This window comes from Engraulis encrasicolus, chromosome 11 (assembly GCF_034702125.1).
Source record: "Engraulis encrasicolus isolate BLACKSEA-1 chromosome 11, IST_EnEncr_1.0, whole genome shotgun sequence".
NCBI classification, from domain to species: Eukaryota; Metazoa; Chordata; class Actinopteri; order Clupeiformes; family Engraulidae; genus Engraulis; species Engraulis encrasicolus.
In genome coordinates this window covers 11,865,329-11,876,449 of record NC_085867.1, presented here as the reverse complement: position 1 = coordinate 11,876,449, position 11,121 = coordinate 11,865,329, and the positions used below count along the sequence as shown (strand labels likewise).

Here is an 11,121-nt window from a genome sequence, read left to right as displayed (position 1 = left end):
GTGTGTGTGTGTGTGTGTGTGTGTGTGTGTGTGTGTGTGTGTGTGTGTGTGTGTGTGTGTGTGTGTGTGTGTGTGTGTGTGTGTGTGTGTGTGTGTGTGTGTGTGTGTGTGTGTCCAGTCAGGGCCATGTGTCCCCCTTGACTGAAGTGTCATTTACAGATTAGGGGATAAAGATGGGAGGATGGGAGGGATGGGTGGGACACAGAGGCTTCTGTTGGTGACTGCTCTGGTGACGGCTCTGCTCTGTTCTGCTCTGCTCCCCCATTTCCATATAGCACATTCATATACAGTGCCAGTAAATCACTCTCTCCCATTCACATCCACCGCAAACATGAAGACAGTAGTATTGGGTCTCCTTCTCATCCTGGCCAACGCCCTGAACAGTGAGTAACCACACACAAACTAAGTTGTTATTGAGCATATGTAGGGAGCACTAAATCATTTAATGTTATTAACCCTTTAGCGCAGAGCCTATGTTATAATAACCTTACTGACACCAAAATTGTAATGGCTATGTCTTAATCTGTTACTCAATGCTCTCTGTACTGTCATACTGTCAATACGAGTATTTTCAGCAAATAGTTGAATAGGTGCGCCGGTGACCCGGTGCAGTAAGAGGCTGTTTTTTTTTTCATTTTATTAATGTGTTATTTGTGTGTAGATTATGTAATGTATGTCAATGTACAGTGGAAACATCATCATCATCATTCACTTTGAGCTATTTTTGGCAGATTTTTCAGCAATTTGTGGAGAGTTCGTGTTGATTTATGTATTACATTAGGCTTATATTTCTGACACATGATCATGGGCTTGCATGATCAAGTATGATGCAAGTATTTTTAAGTCATGAAAAGAGATTAAATACCTGAAGATGGATTCCAGAAGGCTTTTGACAATAGCAGGGAATATCCTCTGTAACTTATCAAATGACAGTTACAAAATCTGTTGTCCTTTGAAAACACTTGATGTTTGTCTACATTTCCTGCAACAGCCACACCTAGAAGTAATGGCAAAATTACTTAACTCAGTCTACTTATTCTGCCAGGTGAAAGTAGCTAAAACTGTATAATCTGTCATTTGTGACAAGTGTTTTAAATAAATTTAACTTCATCTTTAACTCTGTTTTCATGATCTGCCATTAGACTCAATTGTATCTGGCATACTAGATTAGTAGGCACATAAGCCTGATGATTCGAGGAGAACAGTTTGCTCACTGCATCATTCTACAAATCACAGCTCATCAGGACATTTCAGGCATGCATGGATTTCATAGATCATATTTTATTATACTTTTTTAAAGGGACACTGTGCAGGAAATGGTCAAAAAAGGTACTGCAACTTTGCTGCTCATTGAAACTGGGCTGCCTATCGCCAAATTTGATCTTTATATGAAAGTTTACTAAGTAATAAACAAATATTTTCTAGTATGGTCCAAGTACAGTCATTTTTGCAGCTAAAAATGGCTATTTTCTGAAATTCAAAATGGCGGACCATGGAGAAGATCCCCCTTTTCATGTATGAAAAGTGCAATTTTTCCAGTCATAATGAATACTTAGAATTTGATGCTGGTGGTAGGTATTCATGAAAAAGGTAACGTTGGTGAATGGGCAACATGAATTCTGGAAATGAACAACTAAAAATCTCACACAGTGTCCCTTTAAGCAACACACATCCATGTTCAATGACCTATGTCAAGTCCACAGTAAGTTTATCATGTGAACTTTTGAGTCTTTGAGTAGGAAGCACTTGACTAATCATATGTTAATTATTGATGAAAAAATTGCAGCCTCACAAATCTGGTCTCATCACCCCAATTTTCATACTGGCTCTGTCCACTGACAGAGCTCATTGGCTTTGCACAAGGTGATGTTGAAACACAGATTCTCTATACCAGTTACAGCACTGGCTGGTTTCACGGTGTATTTACGGTTTCCGAAACCAGGCAGGTTTGTATTAGTTCTATGGCAGATTTAGAGCTGTAGTGGCAGTTCCACCCTTATCCACGTGGCGGCCCGGAGACCAGAATGAATGGAGTCCTATGGAGCAAAACCCCTTTGGTGCCTTTATCTCAGTATATGATTTTTTCTTGTGTAATTCGGGTGTTGCTTTCAAAAGACTATATATAGAAAATACCTGTGGCTGAGTTTTAGATCTTTTGAGCCACGCATATGCTTAAAAAGTGATTTTAAGTGTCTATGACATCACATCCTTAGCAAAATGCTAGCGAGTAGTGAGCAACAAAAACGCCTCCTGTTACAAATCAAACGGACATATGTGCTTTTTTATTAAACTGTTGAGTGAAGCCCTTTCTGAAGCCTCCAGAACGACATTTAAATCTGAGCTTTGTTGATGAGACCTGGGTGAAAATTAAGATTTTTAGCATTTAGCTCCATTGGGTCCCATTCATTCTGGTCTACGATGCGCGACTAGTGGAATCATTGGAACTGCCGCCAAAAACCATAGAACTAATACAAACAACTGGTACAATGGGGCTTAATAGCGAGTGGCAAGGCTGTTCTATAAGGGCTGTGGTTGAAATGCTCTGTGAGTTTGTTCGTTCTGTCCGCTCTGTTTCTTCTGCCAAAATATTCCGAAATATTCAACTTTTCAGGCTGCCACGCATTCAACAGCCAGTCAGAATGCATGTATTCATGTAGGTTTACTCAAGAGTCATCTACATGGGTTGCACATTCGTAAACAACCCTGGCTGCGCACCCCTGGCGTAACCTAGCAATGCTAACACAAACGTATGGCAGAGATGGGTTAAGCCGGAACCGCCGACGTCAGCGTAAACCCATGTGACCAGAGATCAAAGAATAGAGCTCGAAAGTCCCGCCCCTTAGTTCCGCGTTTCACGGGACCTCAGTTGACCATCTAACAACATGGTAGCGAGTAAATATCTTCTGATCTCAGTCATGATATGCGCTGGGCTCCAAATATGCTGTTTAAGAGGATAGATAAAGATTATTCAAGCATAAGTATCAATGTTTTGTTCCGAGGCCGTCGGCATGAAAAATGTGAAGAAACACAGCTTTTTAAAAAGTTTAGGGGTTCATACGAAAAATTAGGCAAAAATATCAGAAACAACATATATGGAGCTCGTGGCACAACTCGAAGGGGATCGAAATGCCATTTTAATACCGCCATTGGATTACATGCTACGATTTTCGGCTAAAAACGCCGTTGAGGTCCCATGAAATCGGGGGAAGTGACGTCACTTTCTAGCTCTATAGGGCAACTCTGTCGTAGGCCTATCTATAGCAATTTATTTAGTCAGCAAACAAAACAGGTGCTATGAAGACTTCAAGTCCAAAGAACTTCAATTCTTGACTCAGTTCTGAAACAAAATCTCTTTTATGTGTTTTTTATGTCTTTACTGGACAGGATAGTGGAGACGTAACAGGAAACGAGTGGGAGAGAGTGATGGTCTGGGTTGAGATGACTTAATGGCTGGATTGGCCATATGGCGTACTGGGCATTTGCCCCGTGGACTGTTGATGATTTCTGCCTGGCCCTCCCCACAATGGTGTCACACTTCATGCACCTACAGCAGGCCTCTCAAAGATACACAGGTGTAAAGCATTTTGGCTTTTGCGGCCAAAATATCTCATAATAGATGTCTTAATTTTTTATCACGGGCTTCGTTGTCTCTCAATGCCTTGTCTGACTTTTTGTCCCTAGGCCAGCCCTGGATGACCCTTTTCGGATTCACAGTTGTCTGTGCTACAGCACTCCCTCCTATACAGTCTAAAGTAGGCCTAAATTGATGTTTGCCGCATTTTATAGTAAATAAGTGTTTTCTTTTTGTTCGGTGGTCATGTGTGAAGTCGAGGCACTGAAGTGCTTCTACTGTTTGGCCAATGACATGGACGAGTGCAACCAGGAAGGATCCATCGTCACCTGTCCCCAAGATGCGGATACCTGTTCCTCTATAGCTAGCCATGGTGAGTAAACACACACACACACACACACACACACACACACACACAGACACACACAGACACACACAGACACACACACACACACACACACACACACACACACACACACACACACACACACACACACGCTGGACTGGTAATCTGGCATACAGGGCATTTTCACACACACACACACACACACACACACACACACACACACACACACACACACACACACACACACACACACACACACACACACGCTGGACTGGTAATCTGGCATACAGGGGATTTTCACACACACACACACATGCACACACATGCACGCACACACACACACACACACACACACACACACACACACACACACACACACACACACACACACACACACACACACACACACACACACACGGATATCTGTCTGGTGTGGTTCTTGCTTGGCCTCTGTTCCCGTCTATTCGCGTCATGTCTGGCTCGGGGAACCGGGCTCTCCCACCAAGGAACGTGCACGAAATTCCTTTTTGCAGTTGAACATGTGTACATCCCGTCCATGTGTGAGAGTGTGTGTGTGAATATAAAGTGGTGTTTCCCCATCACGTTTAGTTTTTTCCCTTTTTCACTTTTTGCTCACTTTCTCATTCTCTCACTTTTTGCGCACACACGCACACATGACACACACACACACACACACACACACACACACACACACACACACACACACACACACACACACACACACACACACACACACACACACACACACACGCACACATGACACACACACACACACACACACACACACACACACACACACACACACACACACACACACGTACGCACGTAAACACACTCACTGACACACACACACACGTATACAGTCAGAATGACACAGAGTCACATACAGTCAGAATGACTCACACAGACACATACAGACTCACAGACATTCAGACACTCACACTATGCACTGTCGGTGTATTACGGTAATAATATGAGTCAGTGATCGTAGGTGGAAAATGTATTGCAAAAGGGAAAGTATGTCTATGTTACTCCCCCCCAGACATTTACAATGGATTGCCCAGATGGTCCCCTGGCACACCACCATCTCAAGGCCAGATGATTTGCGGGTTTTGTTTTTTACATTTGGCGTACTTTAAACCCGTTAAAACACAGCGTTATAAATTTGTTACTAGAATGTCAACGACCGAGTTGTAGTGCATTACTAAAGGCCCTGTGTTATGTCACAGGTAGTAGTGTAGTAGCGGTACTATGGTAATTAACCTTTCAATGACCATTGCAGCATGCCTTAGATGGTACGGTGTGAATTATAGGGCTACAAATACAAGTATAATTTGCAGATCTTCAATACTACATATTTTGTAATTCACCATTAGGAATATATGGAACTGTTTGTTATGAATATCTCCCAACTCTAGACACCATGGGTGGATACATAAATGGGCCTTGTATAGGGGGCTAGGGGCTACCAACAGTAAGCTCTGCTATGTTACATATCAGCCACAACTAATTCAAGAGTGCTCAATGTCTAATTTTTGTCTAAGACCACCAAAGGAGTACAACCAGAGATTCTTTAAGTATATAGAGATATGTCAATGTAATAGGTTGCTATGGGCACCTAACATGACCAGGTTCCGGTCTGCCCAAAGGGGCGTGTCATAATACTCCTAGCATTAAATAGAACAGTCCTTAGGTCTGCCTAGGTCTGCCTAAAGGTTGACCCCCCCTGCAATAATAGAACCCGGAAACAATCGGCCAATGGAACCTCTCTCTCTACTCTCTCTGGTACAACCATCACTGTGTTTGAACATCAGATAAAACTCTCCACAGAGAATGCCTCCTTTTGTTTGGGAGGCTCCAAAATGTTCCAAGTATTTCTTTGCACGGGCCACAGGGGCTCTTTGCCCATTTATCTGTCCTAGCAACACCAGGCAACAGCCAGAAGCCACTGCCTGCAAAACATGTTTTTGATATGATATGATATTGATAAAATAGTCTGCTGTGTTAGAGAGGCAGAGTTTGAAATCATATTTTTACTCCTCTCTACGTATGACTGCCAAAGATGATACTCTTCATCCATCTATGTCATTTTGTTACGAACAAGGCCGCTGACAGCATTGGCCGAGTTCAGGACAAAGTCACCGAAAGGGCAACCCCATCCAATAATGTAATAATAATGAGGACTCCTCTCTCCCTGGGCCTGGGACACCAGACCCCTTTTGTCATACTCTGTGGCCTTTCCTGGTTATGAAAGTTGCCTTTCGTGGGGGCCTACAGCAACCTGTAGCCTAGGGGCGTATCAGGTCTTTTCGTCGAATGAATTGGTGAGAGGGGACCATTCGAACAAAACGTTGGACCATTAGTATAAGGCTGGAGATCTTTAGTCGAGGATGGTCCGTCTACCGCAAAAGCCAACGAAAGGTCCTTAAAATTGAACTAAAGATCCTTAGGTTTCAACTAAAGGTCCCTTCAGTCTGCCTATATTAGAAATGTAAATCAGCATTTTTAATGCTCATTTTAACGGGTTTTCTTCAGCCTGCCTATATTAGAAATGTAAATCAGCTTTTTTAATGCTCATTTTAAGGGTTTTGTTTATTTAAATATGTAAATCAGCTGTTAAGTTTTGTTTTTTGTTGATTTAAACATGTAAATCTATAAATAAAATGTACTTACTCATTTTAACTGGTAGGGCTATGTTGTTGTTTTTTTAACGTTTCCGTCGTTACATTTTTTGACTTTTTTACGTTTATGCCGTTACATTTTTTGACAATTATCTAGACAATATTTGAGAAGCTTTTTTTTTCACGTCGTTACATTTTTTGACAATTTACGTTTACGCCCTTACATTTTTTGACAATTATCTAGACAATATTTGAGAAGCTTTTTTTCCACTTTTACGCCGTTACTTTACTCCCATCTGCGGGCAGAGCGGCGGGGACCAAGCACAGGCCTGCTCGCTTTGAATCAAAGCAGGGCGGTTTAATGTGTCAAGAAGTAGGCTATTGACCCTTGTGCTCGCTTTGAATCAGAGCAGCGCGCGTCTAGGCTGTAGACTATAGTGCATCTAGAAGTAGGCTATTGACCATTGAGCACATTGTCATGCAGCGAGTTTTCTGACTTTCCGTTAAACTTTTTAGATGCGAAGCACCAGCAACAAGAGAAAGCTGTCTCCCGACACTTTGATGTTTCTGATTCTGAATGACAACAAATAGTTCGCGCATGAGCCAGAAACACAATATGGGTCCTAACAGTGTTGAAAACATTACAGAAACCCATGCACCTGTGTTAAGCCCATGGCTACAGTAGAGAGAGAGAGAGAGAGAGAGAGAGAGAGAGAAAGAGAGAAGAGAAGGAGAGAGAGAGAGAGAGAGATGGAGAGAGAGATGGAGGGAGAGAGAGAGAGAGAGAGAGAGGTCTTTGGTCTTTGCATGAACAAATGCAATGGTAATTGAATAATAGTTTGCCAGTATTGCAGGGTGTATTAAACCCAGTGTACGTTGGGGTGCAAGGGAGAGCAAGGAAGAGAGCAGCATCTGTGATTAACCGCTTCGAAATGTGTGCGTTGGCTCGTCGATTACTTAATTCAACTATAACACGCGCAATAGCCTACCCAAATGCAACTTACCTACAGTTCCCAAAGCGGCCGGCCGCACGCAATGGATACCTACTGCCTACGTCCCGGCACGACAGCTTGTAGACAGTTCAGCAGCCCCTGCCCCACCCCAGCGCTTAGCGCACAAGTCTACACTATTGTCCAAGTGTTGTTATTTCAAGAAAGCAAACTGTCACTGTCCACCGGCCGCTGTCGTGACATCTTTCATTAACACTAGTATTGTTTTAACAAGTGAGGAGTCCGTTGATAGTTTCCTTAAGGGTGAAGTAGCCTGCTCTTTAGGCTAGCGTTGCCTCCTCCAGCCAACCATTTGGCGCACAGTGTTCAGACTGTAGCAGGATGATAGGCTAATGATGATGGTCAGGGCGCACATCAGTGCTTGGGTTGTCTATACTTTTATCTGGAATACTGTCGCCGATCAGATAGAAATGACCCTGTTATGAACCCGAGTTTAGTAGATATCGCGCAGTGAACGAGGCAGCCTGCAAACAGTTTGAAGCGCAATGTGGCTGTAACACGTTAGAAAGTAGCCAAACTCTGTTACTTGTTATGAGCGTAATGGTGGGGTGGCGTCCGGCCAATGTCATATCCTAAGCGTATCGCTCGGTGCGTAATTCCAAGAGCAGTATAATGAAAAGGAAGAAAAGGAAGATGATGGGCTAGACCCGAAATGTTTGTCCCCTGTCTGTCGGTTTTATTTACTTTTTTCGGCTTTGTTTACAGTTACAGTAGTTTTGATTTCTGCATTCAGCTCCAGTGTGCGACTCCTTTCTTTCTTTTTAAATTATGAGCGTTCCACGAACTATCTTTCTTTGTGCACGCTATAAAATGGCAATAAACCTGTTACTATAAACTACTGGTTAACTTTGTATGCTTTCTAATGTTGGTAAAGGCGGGATAAGCGGGATAATGTATTGTCCACACGTGACTACGGAAAATATATTTCCTTCCAAGCGAATAACAGCACTCCGCCTTCGGGCATCGGGGGTGTTATTCGCCCATAGGAAAATATTTTCTTATAGTCACGTGTGGACAATAAATTATCTCTTACCTTTACATTACTGTTGTAGGCCTACATTTTAAAACATTTCGTTGATATTGTAGCGGTGCAACCCGACTGTAGTTTTAAGTTATGAGATGGGCGCCAGTAAGGCAGCAATAAGATTGCCGTTACCTTTCCAAAATGAATACAAATCAGTGATCAACACATTAGAAATAACTCAGATCATCACAACGAATATCTTTTCTTATTTTTAGTAGTCATTTTTGCAAAATCCTTGTTTGCAGACTTGTGCGCTTGGTCTCAATTTGGAACAGCTCACATCAATGTCTGGCTTTAGCGATTCTTGCGAATGGTGATCTTCTCGGCACACTTCATGGTTCCCTCTCTCTTGCTCTCTCGGCTTGCTTCCTGACAGTCTCACCCGCCATTTGAAATTAACCCCATTTTATAGGCTGCACATGTAGTGCACAGGGGGTAACGCTGCTATCTCACTCCGGAGGAGGCAGAGGCAGTCCGTTACGATATAGTATATTTATAAAATAGGCTATAAAATAGGCCTAATGATAAAAAAGCAGCCTGAACTAAAATAAAAAAAAAATAATAAAAAAAATAGAGACGCACGCACACACTTTCTACATGGTTCGATTTTTGTTTTCATTGCATTGTGGTGGTAGGCACGCAAGTTTGATAAAATATAAAAAATAATAGGCTAATAAAATAGGCAGACTACACTAAACGTCTGCCCAGTTACACGAAAGGTCTGCATGGGTTGAACGTAACGTCCTTAGGTCTTCTACGAAAGATCCGCAGGTACTGCACGAAACGCCCCATGCCTTCTACGAATGGTCCAACGTTTTGTTCGAATGGTCCCCTCTCAGCAATTCATTAGACGAATCGTCTCGAATTCCCTAGGGGCCCCGGGCCATCTTAATCCGGCCCTGCTTCTAGTGGTCATAAATCCCTCCATCACTGCCCTTGGTCTCCACCACCAACTACATTCCTTCTTGCATGTGCTGATCTAGTGGCGCCACTTTTTTCTTGCCTCTCAGCTCAGCAGGACTGTAGAGTAGAGTAGAGTAGAGTAGAGTAGAGTAGAGTAGAGTAGAGTAGAGTAGAGTAGAGTATCATTTATTAATCCTGAGGTTAAATAAGATGTGTCCAGTAGCATACAAACATGAATACAGAAAAAAACAGATATTACACACATAATTGCACATATATTCACCTTACAGCACACGCATACGTACATTTAGCCAAAGTCAGATCACTCTCTCTCTCTCTCTCTCTCTCTCTCTCTCTCTCTCTCTCTCTCTCACACACACACACACACACACACACACACACACACACACACACACACACACACACACACACACACACACACACACACACACACACACACACACACAGGACTGGACTGGTAATCTGGCATACAGGGTATTTGGGAAAACGGTGGGAAAACTCTCTCTCTCTCTCTCTCTCTCTCTCTCTCTCTCTCTCTCTCTCTCTCTCTCTCTCTCTCTCTCTCTCTCTCTCACTCTTTCAAAATCATATTCAATGTTTTACATAAAAAGCCTTATTGGCATGACCATTTAATGCAGTGATACAAAAACATCACAGAGAGAAATTATGTTAAAACAAATGAAATATCTTACTATATTTACTCTCTCTCTCTCACTCTCTCTCTCTCTCTCTCCCTCCCTCTCTCTCTCTCTCTCTCTCTCTCTCTCTCTCTCTCTCTCTCCTTTATCTTGTCAGATTCCGTGATGAAGTCCTGCTTGTTCAAGTCCTACTGCGAGAAGCTCCCATCGTTAAATAGTGAAGTAACCGTCGACTGCTGCTACACCGACAACTGCAATGGACCCCACCGCACACAACGTTATGACAGCTATGAAGACTATGGGAGAACGCACTACGGGGTGTCGTTCAGTGCTGCTTCCTGCTCCACCATCTCCACACTCCTACTGGTGACCACAATCATCCAGCTGGCATTCAGCGTCCTCTAGATGCGCTCCAAGCTGGAGTTGCAGGCAGAAGCCCTAAAGCAGGGATGGGCAACTTTTATGATGAGGAGGGTCATGTTATTTCATTGCCATTGTCAGAGGGCCACACGTGACCACAGATCTGACAGCAACTCGCTGACTTTGAGGTGCATTTGGGTGCTCACTGACTGCCCATATTGTTTGGAAGGAATAAAAGTGTACTCTTGGCTAACAGTATATACAATAGATTGATTCAGTAGTCGTTCAAAAAAAAATCTGGTCATTATTTTTTTAATTACTGTTTTATCTACGGGTTTGCATTGAGTGAGGAGGCGGGCTGCATGTGGCCCCCGGGCCTCCAGTTGCCCATCCCTGCCCTAAAGGTTCTCTGGTGAAGCTATAGGTAGGCCTACTTGGAAGGTTCCTTCTAGAACAGTGGTTCTTAACTGGAATAGTTTCGGGACCCTCAATTTTCCACGGGCATTACCTTGTGACGCAATTTTTGGTACTGTGTCGGAAATTGGTCAATTGGCTCTAATTATCAAAAATATAACCATTCATTTGGTGACATACATACAGTACGAT

General features: G+C 42.9%; 1 protein-coding gene across 1 annotated transcript; it reads left to right on the top strand.

Moving 5' to 3' along the window:
* Positions 1-280: 280 nt before the first annotated feature.
* si:ch211-113d22.2 (uncharacterized) lies at positions 281-10,765 on the top strand. The gene is made up of 3 exons (XM_063211180.1): positions 281-383; positions 3,828-3,944; positions 10,313-10,765. The coding sequence occupies exons 1-3, from the start codon at positions 332-334 to the stop codon at positions 10,558-10,560; spliced, it is 417 nt and encodes a 138-aa protein (XP_063067250.1). The 5' UTR covers positions 281-331; the 3' UTR covers positions 10,561-10,765.
* The last annotated feature ends 356 nt before the right edge of the window (positions 10,766-11,121 follow it).